Source organism: Schizophyllum commune, assembly GCF_000143185.2.
Source record: "Schizophyllum commune H4-8 unplaced genomic scaffold SCHCOscaffold_2, whole genome shotgun sequence".
Lineage (NCBI taxonomy): Eukaryota > Fungi > Basidiomycota > Agaricomycetes > Agaricales > Schizophyllaceae > Schizophyllum > Schizophyllum commune.
The window spans coordinates 3,840,625-3,859,339 of NW_026089539.1; the positions used below are offsets into that span (position 1 = coordinate 3,840,625).

Consider the following 18,715-nt stretch of genomic DNA (forward strand, 5'->3'; position numbering starts at 1 on the left):
TGTCCTCGCCACTTTCTCAAAGGACCACCACACAATTACCGGCGCCACATACACCCTCCACTTCTGGGTATCTTGCCTCAAACGCGACCGACCGTCATTTGTCTGGAATATTGCTTTCTCACGGAATCTGGCGACACGCGAATGTGGCCCCGGGAATATTGTTGTATTCGGCGAAGCATGGTTCTAAGTGGCACGTTAACCGACATCCCAGAGCCGCCGAAGTGCCTAAGTACAATAGTGCCGCCGCCTTTTGTTCTGCGCTATTGTACGCCGGAGTAACTCGCCCGCGCAAGCTCGCGCTTATAAGCTCTGCGCATTCCATCCAGCAGCATCGGCACACATACTCACGGACTTACGAACGGCCTGGCGCCTTCACGATTTCATACACGCTCACGACTTCATCGACGTCTCGAACGCTTTACTCCTTGCCACGTCTTGCTTTGCTATTGAGCACGCCTTGTACGACAGTGCGTATGCCTTGCGTGTCCACATATCTTTGCTGATCTCTTGAATCCCCAGTGGGCCCGCATGATACGGCCAACGATCCATCGGCTGGTCCGGTGCCCTCCGAGCACTCTTCCACGAGGCCGCACGCGACCCTTCTATGGCGAATCCGTCGCTTCTTCACGCGCCACTTTCACGCTCCGCGCCCATGTCTGCGACGTGCTCGCCCATCTCACGAGTTTATTGCCTCAAACGACAATCCCACGCACGCTACGACTGCTCAGCCTTCCCGTACGGACGGCATCCTAGACGCGATCGAGCGGCACCGCGAGACGACAGAGCAGGGCTTCAATAGGATCGCGGACGCCATCGGTCAAGCTGCACTGGGTCTCGCGGGCCACGGCGGCGGTCCTGGTGGGTTCCCACCCGGGATCGCATCAGACCCACCCGAAGTCGACGACCACCAGCCATACGCATCTTTCACGACCCAAGAAGCTTCAAGCCCGAACGATGATATGCTGAACTTTCCGAACCCCGACCTGGTCGGTCAACCCTCCCGCCCGCTTGTCCGCCTGCTCAGGCCTGCGTCGCCCTCGCGAAATGAGATACGTCCATCTAACGATCCTAGGAGCCCGCGTGTCTCGCGCGACTACGACACGAGTGGAGACGACGAGACGATGCAGGCCGCCGAGTCTGGACGACGCTCGCAGGGAGAGCGCGTTTCGCATGAGCTCGCAGAAAGCGGCGCCGGCCCTTCCCATGCAGCCTTGGGCAATCCATCCCAAGCTCATGAGTTCGCCGGAGACGGGCAGCGGGAGGACGCTGGAGAGGCTACCTCGCGCGAGCAGCGGGTGGTCGCGGCACCTCAGGAGGACAACGGTCCTCAGGCGAGCTCTTCTCGAGAGCACCACGGCATCGGCGACTCTAGCAATGCTCCCGGCGCTAGCTCTGGAGATGGCGACCCGGCATTGGTTCTATCTACTCAAGACCGCGATGTTCTCAATGATATGCTTGCCCATCCGGAAGCTTACCAGTGGAATGTCGAGTACCAACTCGCAGGTGATTCCCCTGGGGAAGACCCGTTCCCCGAGTTGGCACCCTCTCCAGACCCTGTTTCTCCGGCCTTGTATGCGCCTCTGAGTCGCACGATACCGCTACCCGCTCTCGACCTGCCAGGCGCTGACATCGCGCCGGCGCAGTCTGGCCCTGTCGCGTCGTCCTTCGGAGACGCGGATGCTGCGCAGACGGCCGGTGCCCCGCTCTCCTTCCCCTCGCTCGACACGAGCTCCATTCATTCGGCAAGCTCTGCCTTGCTGCACTACGTTCCTGCGGCTGAAGCGGAGACGAGACGTTACGACGAGCGGTCGGGGAGGCGGAAATTGGCTGCCATGATGTCGGACCCGCCCCGTCAGGTCGTTGACCAGGAGGTTGGAGCGGGACAGCAGCGGCAGAGCGTCGCTTTGGACGCTGCGTCAGCGTTTGACGGAGAAGCTTTCCACCACTCTTCTCCACGACAAGAGACTCCACCGGACAACGATGCAGAGCAATCTAGTGATGCCGCGGACGAGGACCCCACTCGTGCCGTCCTCGACGTCGCCCAGCAAAACCTCCGCTCGACGTACATCCACTACCGCGACTTCGTCGTGGCAGACGGAGTTTTCATCGGACGCAGGCTGCTGATCTCCGTCGGAAGGAAGGTGGAGCTGCCGGACCCGTCCGAGCCCTTTGACGAAGGGCTCAATAACCTCCTCTATGTCTGCGAAGCGCGTCCGCATGATCTCACGCAGCTTTATGTGGAGGTTCATCAAAGCCGGGTCTCTGGCGGGCAGTACGACGATCAAGACACGCTGAATGCTATCCTGCTTGCAATCCGCGCTTACTTGCCAAGCTTCAACACGGCAGTCGTCTCATTCAAGGCATTTGATGACGTGCAAGCCACTCAGGCGGTACAGCAGGCTCGACGCTCGATTGCTAACGACTTCTCTCATCTTCACCACGTCCGGATTGAAGGAATCACTTCAGCAGCACGACTTCTTACGTTCCCAATCCAGGATTTGTGCGTCCTTGAGGCTCTCTTCCCCACTTCAGAGATGGACATCAAGATTCTCCTGATGCATCGCAGTGATCGACTGGCTTTTCTGACTGCGGGGCCTATTGATTCCCGCCAGCCAAATTACCTGTCAGGTTTTGCGCACGGTTCCCGCGCTTCCCCTATTGCAGACCATCCACACACCTTCGTCGTGCACTTGAAGTCCGCGTTCCCTTGCGAGCAAGCGCTGAAGAGTGTTCCGGGCAATGCCGTTGTACATTTCACGCTCACTGAGACGCGTGGGCTTGACAAACTTCGAGCCATCATGGAGGTTCATCCGACGTGGACTATGCGACTAGATTGATAGGGTATACGGCCTTTCTGAGGTTGCTACAGATATTGTCTCGGCTACACTACTCCAGGATTCGTCGTTGTGCATATCATCCTGTAGTACTCTTCCGCCTCTGCGTATCTTGTAGTATAGTACATATGTGATGGAACTGATGGACGCAAGTCGAATGATTCCTCCCATCCAAACTCAGATGCCCCAGGATAAGCACACTCGTATCGCACGACCCGAAGGTGACGCATCGCCGGGCTGTGCAAAAGAGCGATTATATTATCGCCTTGATCCATGGCAGGCCAGTATACAGTGAGCATCATCAGGCCAGCAGACGACCGACGAAGCATTTTCTCTATGTCAGCGTGCTTGATGTCCATATGGGACAAGTCGAGCCGTTTGAGCGACGGGGCTTCCAATACGGAAAAGAGCGGCGCCCAATCGTAAGGTCCACGCAATGCCAGTGCACGTAGGCGCGGAAGGCATACTGGTGACGCAAGAGGGATGGTTCCGTTGTCCTCCTCTGGGCCCCACGGCCAGTCTATATGGACGAAAAGGACCTCAAGGGCGGTGCAGTTGAGGAGGATGGGGAGGAGCATTCCAGGCTCAGTGGAATATACGCCCAGCTCGGTGAGTTGGCGTAAGGGGGCCGAGGAGAGACTATACTGGATGTATTGAGTGCGGTTCCAATCCAGAGCGACCAAGTGCGGGGACGTATAGAAAGACCTCCACAGTAGTGTATCCAAGCTGTTGTCGGTTACATGGATCAGCGCAAACTCTATGCGGGCTCTCCTCAGTGCAGTGAAGGAGCCAGGCGGCAGTGCTATGAGGGGCTGTAAAGCGTGACACTCATCGCCCAATTGGATGGATATTTCGACCCATCGATGGGCGTTGGCAGCAACAAGGCGCATGAAACGGGGGTCGACTCCGTAATAACTGTCGTCTGGGTTCACCCTTCTGCTAAGCCACAGTACGAGAGGAAGACCGGCAGAGTACTTCAGGCAGCGTTTCAGTATGGCGGTAGCTCTCGCCCCCGGATAGGTCACGTCGACGACGGTCCACAACGCAGGAAAGCCACATGCCACGTGCATCCACCGGGAACAGACGCGTCCAATGGTGACTGCGGCCTGGCTGTAGAGCTTCACCGCGAACGGATGCAGACCGTTGTCGTGCATATCTTGATCACGAGGGAAGCCAGATACGGGGCTTGGGTCGCCAGTGAGGAGGAAAATCGCGCAGAGTAGTTCGTTGGGAAGGCGGTCGATGGGTGATTGGACACGAGGGGACGTCATGCGCGTCGCTGTGGACTCTGCGGATGGTGTTAGCACGAGCAATGCAGCCAGACGCATGGGATGATCTCACGGAGAGGGCGGAGAGGTGCGTATTCTGCCTTTTCGACGGCATGGATCCTGCGTCCAGCGCGAGTGAAGGCGGCGTGGTCGCCTTGAGCGCCGCGTTTGAGGTCTTGTAGATTGTGAGCCAAAGTTCGAGAAATTTGATGGTGTGCCCTACCGATGCTCGCGGCGACATTGCGGGTGTTCGTAGGGATGTTATCATGAAATGTTGTATGACCTATCTCAGAGTCAACAAAGATGTTGCGATTGCAAAAATCGGAGCTTACCAGCGGGGTTCATTCCATGTTCGATGCCCTGCGCGCTTGACGCCTGGGTTACCCTACTCTTCACACCCATCACTATCAAGTACTCAGAACGTAATCGTCGTCGTAACAGGAAAATCCAAAAGCTCACCTACTTGATTCAGGTCGTAGCCGCTGCTGTCAGCGAAAGGAGCGTAGTGCTGATGAAGGTGATCAGTGAAGAGGGCCTTGTCGAGTGCGCATCCGCTTATACGACGCGAAGGTGGGATACCCATTCATCACGTACATGGCAATTGTGTACAAGAAAGGCAGGGGTCTAGAACGAGCTCAGAGTTCCCGTCGCAGTGGAAACCGGTGATGTCCGATGCGATTATCAGAAGCACACGAAACCGACGTTGACTTCGTCTCACTCAAAGTCGATGGCCAAGGTATAATTCGAAGCACAGACGTCGTTAGCGCCGGAATGTCATGCTCCTCGTCTCGGTCGTACTGGACAAGAAGCGAGCGATGTTTGGCGTGAACGGCGTGTGACGGCACGTCGATGCCTCGGTTCATACGCACCGCGCGGCTCGTCTAGTAGGATGGGAGCGTCGTGGGGTCGAAGGCACGAAGCTGGTATAGAAGCTGGTATTCAGCTCGTCCGCTCTCGGGCTGACAAAAGACAGTCAAATGTTGGTGAGAAGGGCTTGAGGGGCGCGGGAGTGGTGCCTACCAATCGTGGGATTCGCTGCGCGACGTCTATGTCCCCTTCCCCTTCCCCTCTCTTCTCCTCCTCTCCGCGTGCCCTCGTGTCTCTCGTCTCGTCTCGTAGCAAATGACATTCCATTGCCTCACTACTACACGGGATGTACACCTGAACCCGATGCGTGCTCTGCCCTCCTTCCCCTCCCGACCCCGAACCCCTCCGCGCTCGCCGCCTCGCCGCTCGGACGGCATCCGCAGCGTCCACGCGCCCAGCGCCCTTCGGCACGTTCGGGCCAACATCGGGACAGTCGATGAGGTAGATGCGCTTGGTGAGCGTGATGTATTACCAGACCTTCGTCTCGCCAGGCACGGGCGCGACGCGGCAGACCTTGCTGCTCTTGAGCGTGTTGATGACGCTCGTCTTGCCGACGTTGGGTTAGCCGACGAACCCGACGGAGATTTGCTTCTTGTCCGAGTGCAGCTGGGAGAACTGGCGGGGGAGCTGAATGAGCGAGCCCTTGCCGAAGGAGTGGTTGGGGGAGGCGTGAAATGCGATAGTAGGGTAGCGAGGGGTGAGGTGCTGGATGTAGCGGGCCTGTGGACGAGTCAGTACACCGCAGGATGGGGAAGGTCGTGCAACGTACAGTGACCCAGTTCGGGACCAAGTCGCACTTGTTGATGACGAGAACGACCTGCTTGTGCGCCTTCTCCTTCTTGATGAACTCGAGAATCGACTCGCACATGGTACCCAGTCGCGAGCGTCGAGGACGTGAAGAATGACGTCCGAGAAATCGATGACCTTGTACAGCTCGCCGTAGATGCGGCGGGACGTCCCCTTCGCGTAGATGGGCTCATGGAAGTCGGCGTGGGTCTGCGGCTCGAGGACTTTGACGGGGGCAGTCAAATCTCCCTCCTCAGGCTTCGCGGCGGCCTCGTTGGCGGCGTCTGCGAGCTCGGCGAAAGACCCAACCTCGACGCGGGGCCGCTTCCGCTGCGCCTTGGGACCAAACGTATTGGAGAAAGGCTTGGTCTCGACAATAACAGAGCGCTGAGATGGATTTAGTGAGGACTCGTAGTATGGGGGAAGTAGGCACAGCTTGCGAGTATTGGGGTTGGCCGCATCGTCGAGAAGCGCCACGGGGAGTTTGTTCCTCCGCAACAGCACAGAGTAGGGATCATCCTTCTTCGTCGTAGGGCTCGTTCTGCAGTGATCGAAAGCAGTCTGGGAGATCACCCAGGTATTCCCTGCACGCAGTTCAGGTCGAAGAGACCACTCACCAAACCACCACCCGTCGCGCTGCACCCTCCCCGGCTTCGTGTCTTCCGCCCCCTTCTCCAACGCCGCCGCCTCAGTGACCTTGCCGTCCTCGTCGCGAAAGGGCTTGCCGCCGTTCAGCATCTTGAAGCGCGAGACCTGCTTCGCATTGCGTTCAAAGTCCTCCCCTTTCAGGCGCTTCAGGGAGATCTGAGAGGCGGATAGGCGCGGCTTCGCCGAGAATCCGGTATTTTTAGAGGAGGGCGCCATCGTTGGCAGGCATGATGTGCGCGGGTTCGTGGACTAATCAGGGAGAAAATGAGGGTGACAACAAGACGTCACGTCGGGCGTGACGAAGGGATCAACAATTACATCTCTTCTCCGCCCTTCATGTCCATTTACTTACAATACCATTCCCCGCGAGGTGAGCTACAGGACCTCCGAATGACGAAGTCTACCAAGCAGCTCAACCCTCCGCAGCGAAAATGTGGCCCCGCGCCGTTTTGTTTTCACCTCCGAATGTGCCTCGAAATTCAGGACTGTCGCTATGCCCACGACTTCTCAATGCTACTCACGTTAAGGCCTACCCCGCTCAGTAACAGCGGGAATACATATATTCTCTCTCATTGTGTTCTCGCATTCGATGGAGTTCACCGGCCAGCCCTGGCCAAAGGACAATGGCGTGACACGGTGATGGTCACCTTTGCCCGGCAGCGCGTTCGGCACTTGCCGTGTCTTGTCCTTGACCGTCACCTCGAGGTTTGGGTCGACGTGCGCTTCGACTCATCTCTTCCAAGGCATTCCCGGCACTGGGAGACTCTGTTCAGAACTCCGATTTGGCTGGTCTCACCCTCAACCTGACGGAGCGCCGCTTTATTCTCTCCGGACCGTCGGATTCGACCTATTTGTGCTCACGCTTCGAGGCGCCCACATCTCGTGGGATTGAGAAGAACAGGGTTGGGACACAATTCGAGGACTGCCTGTCTTAAACGAGTTCTCTCGCTCAAATGATTTACGTTGATAATTACGCACATGCTATACCTTCTCTGGCTCGGGCTTAGAATCGCGCGAGCAGTGGGCCATCTTGAACGGTAAGCACCATTCGTCTCGTAGTGTGACATAAAATGCTCAACTCTAAGAGTAATTCTGGTATGTGGCGACAAGCAGGCGTGGCACCGGTCATATTGTGTTGCCGGGCGAAGTGCTTCCGCGCTGCGATGGTATAATCTGCACCTCACAGCAGCTGAAAGACTCGAGGAACAATAGCACCTACGCCTTTTGTGGGGCGCTATTGTCTGCCGGTATACCCACCTCAAGAACGCTCGCGCTTATAAGCTCTGCACATTCCTTTCAGCAGCATCGGCACACATACTCACGGACTTACGAACGGCCTGGCGCCTTCACGACTTTTCATACGTTCACGAGCTCACCGACGTCTCGAAGGCTTTACTCCTTGCCACGATTTGCTTTGCCATCGAGCACACCTTGTACGACAGTGCGTATGCTTTGCATGACCACATATCTCTGCTGACTCTTGACTCCCCAGTGGATCCGCACGATACGACCAACGATCCACCGGCTGGTCCGGCACCCTCCGAGCACTCTTCCACGACGCCGCACGCGACCCTTCGAGGGCGAATCCGTCGCTTCTTCGCGCACCACTTTCACGCTCCGCGCCCAAGTCTGCGACGTTCTCGCCCATCTCACGACTTCATTGCCACGAACGACACTCCCACGCACGCTACGACCGCCCAGCCCGGGCGTACGGACGGCATCCTAGACGCCATCGAGCGGCACCGCGAGACTACAGAGCAAGGTTTCAATAGGATTGCGGACGCCATCTCTCAAGCTGCACTAGGTTTCGCGGGTCACGGCGGCGGTCCTGGCGGGTTCCCACCTGGGATCGCGCCAGACCCGCTCGAGTTCGACAATCACCAACCTTCCGCATCTTCTGCACAAGAAGAAGCCTCGATCCCGAATGGCGACCTGCTGAACTTTGCGAACCCAGATCTGACCGGCAATCCTTCTTGCGCGCTTGGAAGCCCACTCGGGCCTGTGTCGCCCTCGCAGAGTCATATACGTCCATCTAACGGTCCTAGGAGCCCGCATGTCTCGCGCGACTACGATCCGATTATAAGCGACGAGACAAGCCATGCCGCCAGGTACGATTTACGCTCTCGTGGGGAGTGCGCTTCGCACGAGCTCGCAGAAAGCGGCGCCGGCCCTTCTGATGCGCCCTTGGGCAATCTATCCCAAGCTCACGAGGTCGTCCGAGACGAACAACGGGAGGAAAACTCGGGGGCTACCTCGTGCGAGCAGCAGATCCACTCGGCGCCTCAAGAGGAGGACAACGGTCCTCAGGCCAGCTCCTCTCAAGAGCACCACGACATCAGCGACTCTAGCAGTGCTACAAGCGCGACCTCAGGCGAAGGAGACCCGGCGGCTGTCTTAAATGCTCATGACCGCGACACTCTCGACGATATACTTGCCCATCCGGAAGCTCATCAACAGAATGTCGAGTTCCAACTCGCTGATTTCACCCCCGAGGAAGACCCATTCCCCGAGTTGGCGCCCTCGCCCGACCCGGTACCTTCGGCCTTGTATACGCCTCTCAGTCGCACGATACCGCTACCCGCTCTCGACCAGCCAGGCTCTGGTGTCGCACCGGCACAGTCCGGCCCTGTCGCGTCGTCTTCCGGACGCGTAGAAGCTGCGCAAACGGCCGGTCCTGCCGCCAGTGCCCCGCTCTTCTTCCCCTCACTTGAGACGAGCCCCGTTCATTCGGAGAGCTCTGCCTTGCTTAACTACAGTCCTGCGGCTGAGGCGGAGACGAGGCGTTACGACGAGGGGTCTGCGAGGCGGCAGCTGGCGGCCATGATGTCGGATTCGCCTCGTCGGGCCGCTGACCAGGGGGTTGAGGAGGGGCAGCAGCAGCAGCAAAGCGTCGCTTCGGACGCCGCGTCAGCGTCTGACGGAGAAGCTTTCCACCACTCTTCTCCACGACAAGAGACTCCACCGGACAACGATGCAGAGCAATCTAGTGATGCCGCGGACGAGGACCCCACTCGTGCCGTCCTCGACGTCGCCCAGCAAAACCTCCGCTCGACGTACATCCACTACCGCGACTTCGTCGTGGCAGACGGAGTTTTCATCGGACGCAGGCTGCTGATCTCCGTCGGAAGGAAGGTGGAGCTGCCGGACCCGTCCGAGCCCTTTGACGAAGGGCTCAATAACCTCCTCTATGTCTGCGAAGCGCGTCAGCATGATCTCACGCAGCTTTATGTGGAGGTTCATCAAAGCCGGGTCTCTGGCGGGCAGTACGACGATCAAGACACGCTGAATGCTATCCTGCTTGCAATCCGCGCTTACTTGCCAAGCTTCAACACGGCAGTCGTCTCATTCAAGGCATTTGATGACGTGCAAGCCACTCAGGCGGTACAGCAGGCTCGACGCTCGATTGCTAACGACTTCTCTCATCTTCACCACGTCCGGATTGAAGGAATCACTTCAGCAGCACGACTTCTTACGTTCCCAATCCAGGATTTGTGCGTCCTTGAGGCTCTCTTCCCCACTTCAGAGATGGACATCAAGATTCTCCTGATGCATCGCAGTGATCGACTGGCTTTTCTGACTGCGGGGCCTATTGATTCCCGCCAGCCAAATTACCTGTCAGGTTTTGCGCACGGTTCCCGCGCTTCCCCTATTGCAGACCATCCACACACCTTCGTCGTGCACTTGAAGTCCGCGTTCCCTTGCGAGCAAGCGCTGAAGAGTGTTCCGGGCAATGCCGTTGTACATTTCACGCTCACTGAGACGCGTGGGCTTGACAAACTTCGAGCCATCATGGAGGTTCATCCGACGTGGACTATGCGACTAGATTGATAGGGTATACGGCCTTTCTGAGGTTGCTACAGATATTGTCTCGGCTACACTACTCCAGGATTCGTCGTTGTGCATATCATCCTGTAGTACTCTTCCGCCTCTGCGTATCTTGTAGTATAGTACATATGTGATGGAACTGATGGACGCAAGTCGAATGATTCCTCCCATCCAAACTCAGATGCCCCAGGATAAGCACACTCGTATCGCACGACCCGAAGGTGACGCATCGCCGGGCTGTGCAAAAGAGCGATTATATTATCGCCTTGATCCATGGCAGGCCAGTATACAGTGAGCATCATCAGGCCAGCAGACGACCGACGAAGCATTTTCTCTATGTCAGCGTGCTTGATGTCCATATGGGACAAGTCGAGCCGTTTGAGCGACGGGGCTTCCAATACGGAAAAGAGCGGCGCCCAATCGTAAGGTCCACGCAATGCCAGTGCACGTAGGCGCGGAAGGCATACTGGTGACGCAAGAGGGATGGTTCCGTTGTCCTCCTCTGGGCCCCACGGCCAGTCTATATGGACGAAAAGGACCTCAAGGGCGGTGCAGTTGAGGAGGATGGGGAGGAGCATTCCAGGCTCAGTGGAATATACGCCCAGCTCGGTGAGTTGGCGTAAGGGGGCCGAGGAGAGACTATACTGGATGTATTGAGTGCGGTTCCAATCCAGAGCGACCAAGTGCGGGGACGTATAGAAAGACCTCCACAGTAGTGTATCCAAGCTGTTGTCGGTTACATGGATCAGCGCAAACTCTATGCGGGCTCTCCTCAGTGCAGTGAAGGAGCCAGGCGGCAGTGCTATGAGGGGCTGTAAAGCGTGACACTCATCGCCCAATTGGATGGATATTTCGACCCATCGATGGGCGTTGGCAGCAACAAGGCGCATGAAACGGGGGTCGACTCCGTAATAACTGTCGTCTGGGTTCACCCTTCTGCTAAGCCACAGTACGAGAGGAAGACCGGCAGAGTACTTCAGGCAGCGTTTCAGTATGGCGGTAGCTCTCGCCCCCGGATAGGTCACGTCGACGACGGTCCACAACGCAGGAAAGCCACATGCCACGTGCATCCACCGGGAACAGACGCGTCCAATGGTGACTGCGGCCTGGCTGTAGAGCTTCACCGCGAACGGATGCAGACCGTTGTCGTGCATATCTTGATCACGAGGGAAGCCAGATACGGGGCTTGGGTCGCCAGTGAGGAGGAAAATCGCGCAGAGTAGTTCGTTGGGAAGGCGGTCGATGGGTGATTGGACACGAGGGGACGTCGGGCGCATCGTCATGGACTCTGCGGAGGGGTTATTACAAGTGATGCGGCCAGACGTATGCGATAGGCGTACCGATAGGCTGGGGAAGGGCATTCTCTGGCTTCTCAACGGCATGGATCTCGCGTCCAGCGCGAGTGAAGGCGGCGTGGTCACCTGGAGTGCTGCATTTGAGATCTTGAAGATCGTGAGCCGAAGTTCAAAATTTTTGAGGGTAAACCATACCGACGCGCGCCGCGACGTTGCGGGTGTTCGTAGGGATGGTATCATGGACGAATGTGCGACCTACTTCAGAGTCAACAAAGTTGTCGCGATTGCAAAAAATGGAGCTCACCAGCGGCATTTATCCCATGTTCGACGCCCTGTGCGCTTGACGCCTGGGCTACCCTATTCTTCACACCCATCACTATCAAGTACTCAGAACGGGTTCGTCGACGTGACAGGAAAATCCAAAGCTCACCTACAACCGTGATTCAGGTCGTAGCCGCTGCTGTCAGCAAAAGGAGCGTGGTGTTGATGAAGGTGATCAGTGAAGAGGGCCTTGGCGAGTGCGCATTCGCTTATACGACGCGAAGGTGGGAGACCCATTCATCACCTACATGGCAATTGTGTTCAAGAAAGGAAGGGGTCTAGAACGAGCTCAGAGTTCCCGTCGCGGTAACAACCGGTGATGTCCGATGCAAAGCACGCGAAACCGACGTTAAACTTCGTCTCTCACTCAAAGTCATTGGCCAAGGTAGAAGCGCAGACGTCGTTAGCGTCGACATGTCGTGCTTTTCGTCTCGGACATGCTGGTCAAGAAGCGGGCAATGTTCGGCGTGACGGAGGTGTGACGGCACGTTGATGCCTCATTGAGTCATTCACAAGAGCGCAGACAAGATACTAGTAACGACCTCCATCTCCTCACCTACTTCCACGACGCCTTCAGCTGAACCATTCGCATAGATTGATTGACGGAACATACCTTCCAAGGACCTCCTCATTTGCTTGCTTCGACCTCTGCATCCGAAAGCCTCATCGGCATGCGCGCAGGACCGAAAATGTGGCCCCGGCCATTTTGTTCTCTTCGGCGAGAGGTCCTTCGTGCCGACATGTCCTCCTTATCTTCTTACAATTAGCTATACAGTTGAGAACAATAGTGCTCATGCTGATTGTTCTTATTGTCGGCCAGTTCGCACGAGGTAGTCGCGCTTATAAGCCCTGCGCATTCCATCCAGCATCAAGCAGCATACTTTCACGGACTTACGAACGGCCTGGCGCCCTTCAGAATATCCCATACACTCACGACCTCACCGACGTCTTGTACGACCGCTTCATCACGCTTCGCTAGTACGTACGCCGCAAACGACAGTGCGTATGCCTTTCTTGACCCGGTTTGCCTGCTGATCTCTCCAAATCCAGTGGACGCGCATGATACGGCCCGCACCCCACTGGCTGGTCCGGCACCAGCGGTGCATTTACGCACGACGCCGCCTGCGATCCGGAGACGAGGCATTCGCGGTTCCCTCGTGCGCCACATTCGTGGCGCTGGCACAGCTCTCCTCGACATTCTCCTTCCCCGCTCCTCGCGTGACCCTATTGCCACGAACCCAGCCATCGAATATATTGCCCAGACCACGACCACTTTGATAGCCCTTGTAGACGGCGTCCTGCACGAGATCGGGGAGACGAACAACATTCTGCGGCACGGTGTTCATACGACGACCACTCAAGCTAGAGAAGGGTCTGCGGGCCATGGCGGCGGCGAAGAAGGCTCACACCAAGCGGGCGACGACGACGTTGGCGACGCTGGGACCAGCCCCGCAGCCACCCATATCATCTACCCGCCTTCGTCCCCGTCAGGCGCCGATCCCACGCCAGGGCCATCGAACATCGACACGCCGTCTCACGAATATCCAGGTACCTCTGCAACTGTCGCCGTTATCAGCACCGCTCCCGCCGTAGCTCCAGTCTCGCCGGGCCCTGCTACTTCGGCGAACTGCGCCATCCTACACCACGACCCTATTGGGCGAGACGACTTGCAGGATGGACTCACCGCGACCGCTCGTGAGCGGTATGGCGATGATAACGCGACCCACAGCTGCCTTCAACCAGCCACGGAGGCGGCTAGACGTGCTTCCCAGCGCGCCGGAGCGTGGCAGCAGCAGCGGGCGTCTACTTCCCAGCCGGGACCCTCTGCGCAAACCGCACTCCCTCGCAATTCCGCTCTCGCGCCCCATCTGTCTCCCTCGGACAGATCCGACATGTCCTCGCCTGATGGTCGGCTGTTAGCGAGCACCCTGAATGGCGCGCTTGGCGAAGGAGACCCGACGCGTCTTCAATTCTCAGACACGGTGACCAAGAACGGTCCTTTCGATGAGCGTGAGCTCTTCGTCCGCATTGGGACGAAATCCCAGCTGGGAGACTCCGCCCTCTTCGATGCAGGGCTGAACGATATCATCCGCGTTTGCAATGCTCGTCGCACCGATCTCACTCAGCTGCGCCTGGAATTCCATCAATCTCTGGTTTCTGGTGGCCCCTTCAACAACGAGGATGCACTCGGTATCATGACGCTCGCTCTCAAGCCATTCCTGCACCATGTTCGCACCGTGTCTGCATTGTTCGTCGAACCTGATAAAGTGAGGCCGCTCTGTGTAGCGCAGCAAATGGTGAGCGATACCTTCTCGCACCTCCACTATTTGCGACTAGCAGGCAAGACGTCAGCCGCGCGACTCTTCAGCTTCCCCTTGGAAAAGCTGCGCATTCTCGAGATCTCGGCGGATATAAGCGAGGCGGATGTGCAGGCTTTGCCTACTTTGTGCAGAAATCTGGCTGTTTTGGAAGCGGGTCCTGTTCTACCCCGAGGCCAGCGTGACTACTTCAAGGCGGCGAACACTGATGGGATGGATTTCCCCTCGGTTTTGCGCATCGTCTCCGCTTTTCCCTGTAAGCAACTACTCGCCAACGTCCCAGGCGAGGTTGCTGTACAATTTTTGCTCACTGATGGGAATTCGCTTGCCGGCGTACAAGGGTTGATTTCCGCAAGGCCCGCTTGGTATCTACACCTTGAGTGACTCCAACTTCGAGACAGAATGTATTTTTCCTGTTGATGTAGCCCATGGTACGATATAATCCATCTATCTAATTGCGACTATTCTCAAGCCTAGCGTACAAGCACTCGGCTTCGTTAGCGTCAGCTGTGTATAGAACTCCGGCAGGAACGAACGGGCGTATGTCAAACGCATCCTCCCATCCTTGGTTTGCTCCGCCATGGGGAGAGCACTGATAACGCAGTACCTTGAGGCCGCGTAGAGACGCGCTGCGGACTATTGCAAGAATATGATCCGCCTGGTTCAACCCCGGCCAAAATATCGTGAGCATGCGAAGGCGTGCGCAGGACCTCTGCAGCATGCCCTCTATGTCGTGTCCGTTGATATTCTGACGCGATAGCTCCAGTCGGTCAATGGCAGGGATAGTGAGTGCGTTGAAAAGTGGCGTCCAATTGTAAGGCCCGCACAGCATCAAGGTTCGCAAGTGGGGGAGGGAGATCGAATTGAGCGTGAGAGGCATGCTTCTCATCCTCAGTGTATGCGGTTCGATCTCGACCAGTAGAACCTCGAGGCTGAGGCAAGTGTTAAGTATGCAAGCCAGCATGGCAGGCTCAGCGAAATGCATGCCGATGCTGGTCAGACGCTGGAGGGATGCGACGGCAAGTCCTGATCGAATGTGCTCAGTGTTGACCCAGTCTACCGAGCTGAGCGTCGGAGACGTAAGCCAAGACCTCCATAGCTGCGTATCCAAGGAAGACTCCTCCGCATTCAGGCTGTAGAAGTTTATACGGGCCCTAGAGAGAATTCTAAATGCTCCCGGCGGCAATGCAATCAGCGGCTGTACAGCATCGCGTCTGTCGTATAGCTCGATGGAGATTTCTCTCCATCGGTGGGCATTGGCGGCCACGAGGTCCATAAAGCGCGGGTCCGGGTCCTCGCCGTTCATGCCAAACCATGGGTTCACGCTTTCACTGATCCAGAGCGTGAGTGGGAGGCCATCAGAATGCGCAAGACATCGCTTCAGGATGTTCGTCGCATAACGAGCTGGATACTCGACGTCGACAAGGGTCCAGAGCGCGGGGAACCCATGTGTGACGCGATACCATCGCGAACAAACGACTCCGAGGAGAATTGCGTTCCTACTGTAGGACTTCAGATTGAGAGGATTTATGTGGAGGTCGTGCATCGAGGAGTCGCGCGGGAAGACGGATGCAGGACTCGGGTCGCCGCAGACAAAGAAGATCGCGCAGAGTAATTCGTTGGGAAGGCGGTTAATGGGAAGTTGGGAGTTATGAGCCTGCCGATGACTCATCGAGCTCGCTAAATAGACCTGTGAGTACACGACGTATACCTCACAAGACGACCAACGCACAGTCGGAATGGATGAGCGCTTTTGCGGACTTCGAGCCCGCCTTTTGGGTTGGATGCTCGGGCTGAGTGAGTACTCGTTCTGTGGTAAAGTAGTGAGCATTCTGGATCGAATTTTGATGTAACAACGTACTCAACGCCTCGCGACGTCGTGCTTCTAGGGCTAATTCGAGATCGCGCGTGGCGCTTGAGGTAGATCCTTTGCATCCATCAATACTCGTCGATGTCTAAGAGGCGTACAGCGACCTTACCGACGTCTGCCGGTGCGTCCCGCGCGTCTGGAGAGATGCCATGAGGGGATGGTGTGAGACCTTCCAATCTTTCGGTAAGCCTCGCCAGGATTTGAAGCGGTAGACTTACCTGCGTGGCTCACGCCGCCTAAGGTATCCTGCCCTACAACATTCGATATCATCCTCTCCCCCTGGTCAATACTAAGAATCGTCAGAAGGGATTCTTTGGAGGCTCGCGTACGCGTCCAACGCACCTGGGCGCGTAGCTGCTCGTCTTGAGCGTGTAGCGGAGAAGGCGAGTGGACGTGTTAGGGAGGAATCCCTCTGTCGCGATGGGGCAATGGCTTATACGATGCGGCGGTGGGAATTCCATTCAACACGTACATGGCAATTGTGGACAAGAAGGGAAGGAGTCGCGAACGGGCCGGCGCTTCTTGATGGCACGCGGCATTCACGTGACCCATGTTCAACCGCTTCAAGCCGATTGACGGTGTACCGCCAGGTTATGTGGATGTCTTCGAGTCAGCAGATACATTAATCTAGACTATGGCTTGCGCCTCAGAGGACTCAGCTTCCAGCAGCCCGCGCTCGCTACTTTCGACGAGTGACCGAAGCAAGCTAGCGGGAACAATATATAAGAATTATATTGATACTATACGCTCTCTCTTTTCATATGATACACATCAAGATCGCTTGCTTCCAAGCTCTCTGTATAGACGCTCAGCCTCGCTATAGTCAGTCGTGTAAAGTACATGTGAAGGCACGAATGGTCGCAAGTCAAAGAGATATTCGTACTCCCTCCCTGCGCTCATCGGGTTGCAACGCACATAGCGTAGAACTTTGATTTCGCGCAGAGGCGGGCTACGGAGAAGAGTGAGAATCTGCTCCCCTTGATTTACCCTCGGCTCAAATATGGTAAGCATACGGAGGGTTGCGCGTGATCTGAGCAGCATGCCCTCTATGACATGAGTAGGAATCTCCTGGTTCCCCAAATCAAGGCGATCAAGAGCAGGGACAATAAGCGCCTCAAAAAGCGGCATCCAATCGAGCGACCCAACCAGCGCCAGGGTTCGCAGACGGCGTAGGCAAATGGGGGAATGGAACCCAAGTGTATGAGTTCGGCGTTGCATCCAATCTTTGCATGGATTGATGCGGACCAATAGGAACTCAAGGTTGGCGCAGGCGTAGACTACTCGAGAAAGCTCAGTCGGCTCGGCATCATGCAATGCGATGCTGGTCAGTTGCCGGAGGGGTGCGGAGGCGAGCCCTAGTCGTATGAACTCAGTGCATTTCCAACCTACCGTGGTCAGATTGGGTGACGCGTGCAGAGCATTGCATAGCCGTGTGTCCTGAGTGGCCGTTTTCTCGCCGTTGCGCACAGTCAGGTTGAAGAAGTTGATGCAAGCTCTTGAGAGTATCTTGAATGACCCGTGGGGCAGCGCCATCAGAGGGTCCAGAAGAGTGCCGTCATCGCATAGCGAGATGGATATTTCGACCCACCGCTGGGCATTGGCGGCTACGAGGGGCATGAATCGCAGGTCCGCGACCTCCTTGTGACCATTCGGTCGCCCGTGCGCGTTGATCCAGAGCGTAAGCGGCTGTCCTGCAGAGTATAATAGACATCGTTTCAATACGCTTGTGGCTTCCCGGTTGGGGTAGCCGACGTCGACAAGAGTCCATAAACCGGGGAAACCGCGCGTCAGCATGAACCACCGCGCACAGACATGCCCAAGGAGGACTGCAGTCCTGCTGAATAGCTTTGCATCGTAAGGAGATAGCAGGAAAGTATGCATATGCCAATCGTGAAGAAATGCAAATCCAGGACTCGGGTCACCGCAGTTGAGGAATATCGCGCAGAGCAACTCGTTTGGAAGTCGGTTTATGGGTGGCTGGAGATTGCTTGCCTGCCGGGGACTCATCGAGGTCACTGAGAGACACTGTAAGTACGCGACACCTGCCTCATTGATAGCATAACATACGAGAGGAGGCAAGGGGCGCTTTGGAAAAAGGGACTACCAATTTCTTCCGAGACGGGTACTCGGGCTGGGTCAGTAGCCGTTCTAGTACATGATAGTCAGTGCCTTGCGGTCAATCCAAGTACTACAACGTACTCAATGCCTCTCGACGCTGCTCTTCGAGAATTAGTTCGTCCTCCAGCGTCGCAGGGCCTTCAAATATATGTCGGTTAGCACTCCTCGGCCATAAGACGTTGCGCAAGCCTTACAGAAGCCCGACGCATCGGCGTTTGCGGCACGGGATCCATGGCGATGGGACAGCGTACGACCTGCGACATATCCGTCAGCAAGCCGTTCAGTAACTCAGCGCGACTGGCATATTGACCGGCGTAGCTCCTCGTCAGCTCATGTTGTGTGTTTTGAGGCATTTGGGGACACTGTCGCTGAGACGGGCTAGTTAGTATGGGCAAGAATGGCAATCGCATGCACCCGCGAAGGCGGAGACCGCATCACTCACAATCGCGAGAGTCAATCTGAAGCGATAGTCGACGAGGTGGATGACAGGCAGGCTTAGACACTTGATCCTGAAGCGAAAACGCGCGAGCTTATAAGTCGGTGTGGTGACGAGGTCATTCATTCC

At 56.7% G+C, this 18,715-nt stretch overlaps 7 protein-coding genes across 7 annotated transcripts; 3 read left to right on the top strand and 4 right to left on the bottom strand.

Annotated features, from left to right (window-relative positions):
- Window positions 1–177: 177 nt before the first annotated feature.
- Window positions 178–2,859, top strand: SCHCODRAFT_02723237 (uncharacterized protein; the record flags this gene model as incomplete). Its single annotated transcript, XM_003038287.3, has 3 exons — window positions 178–265; window positions 327–467; window positions 520–2,859. 3 exons carry the CDS (start codon window positions 178–180, stop codon window positions 2,835–2,837), a joined length of 2,547 nt encoding a protein of 848 aa, XP_003038333.1. The 3' UTR covers window positions 2,838–2,859.
- Window positions 2,730–4,685, bottom strand: SCHCODRAFT_02527558 (uncharacterized protein; the record flags this gene model as incomplete). Its single annotated transcript, XM_050343524.1, has 5 exons — window positions 2,730–4,122; window positions 4,176–4,277; window positions 4,326–4,385; window positions 4,435–4,506; window positions 4,562–4,685. 5 exons carry the CDS (start codon window positions 4,683–4,685, stop codon window positions 2,882–2,884), a joined length of 1,599 nt encoding a protein of 532 aa, XP_050202554.1. The 3' UTR covers window positions 2,730–2,881.
- Window positions 4,686–5,530: 845 nt separating this feature from the next.
- SCHCODRAFT_02486313 (NGP1NT-domain-containing protein) lies at window positions 5,531–6,619 on the bottom strand (the record flags this gene model as incomplete). The annotated part of the gene is made up of 3 exons (XM_050342855.1): window positions 5,531–5,689; window positions 5,739–5,816; window positions 5,843–6,619. The coding sequence occupies 3 exons, from the start codon at window positions 6,617–6,619 to the stop codon at window positions 5,531–5,533; spliced, it is 1,014 nt and encodes a 337-aa protein (XP_050202555.1).
- Window positions 6,620–7,473: 854 nt separating this feature from the next.
- SCHCODRAFT_02685091 (uncharacterized protein) lies at window positions 7,474–10,262 on the top strand (the record flags this gene model as incomplete). Its single annotated transcript, XM_003038286.3, has 3 exons — window positions 7,474–7,498; window positions 7,704–7,844; window positions 7,896–10,262. 3 exons carry the CDS (start codon window positions 7,474–7,476, stop codon window positions 10,229–10,231), a joined length of 2,502 nt encoding a protein of 833 aa, XP_003038332.1. The 3' UTR covers window positions 10,232–10,262.
- On the bottom strand, window positions 10,195–12,081 carry SCHCODRAFT_02564183 (uncharacterized protein; the record flags this gene model as incomplete). The annotated part of the gene is made up of 5 exons (XM_003036933.3): window positions 10,195–11,516; window positions 11,569–11,670; window positions 11,719–11,778; window positions 11,828–11,899; window positions 11,958–12,081. 5 exons carry the CDS (start codon window positions 12,079–12,081, stop codon window positions 10,276–10,278), a joined length of 1,599 nt encoding a protein of 532 aa, XP_003036979.1. The 3' UTR covers window positions 10,195–10,275.
- A 538-nt stretch (window positions 12,082–12,619) lies between these two features.
- On the top strand, window positions 12,620–14,546 carry SCHCODRAFT_02564186 (uncharacterized protein; the record flags this gene model as incomplete). Its single annotated transcript, XM_003038285.3, has 2 exons — window positions 12,620–12,843; window positions 12,895–14,546. Coding segments are annotated over exons 1-2 (1,653 nt in total). The 5' UTR covers window positions 12,620–12,842.
- A 44-nt stretch (window positions 14,547–14,590) lies between these two features.
- SCHCODRAFT_01136376 (uncharacterized protein) lies at window positions 14,591–18,503 on the bottom strand (the record flags this gene model as incomplete). The annotated part of the gene is made up of 12 exons (XM_050341090.1): window positions 14,591–15,842; window positions 15,895–15,972; window positions 16,024–16,089; window positions 16,142–16,201; window positions 16,251–16,321; window positions 16,375–16,464; window positions 16,948–16,981; window positions 17,046–18,047; window positions 18,100–18,180; window positions 18,232–18,288; window positions 18,345–18,404; window positions 18,461–18,503. The coding sequence occupies 12 exons, from the start codon at window positions 18,501–18,503 to the stop codon at window positions 14,614–14,616; spliced, it is 2,871 nt and encodes a 956-aa protein (XP_050202556.1). The 3' UTR covers window positions 14,591–14,613.
- Window positions 18,504–18,715: the final 212 nt, after the last annotated feature.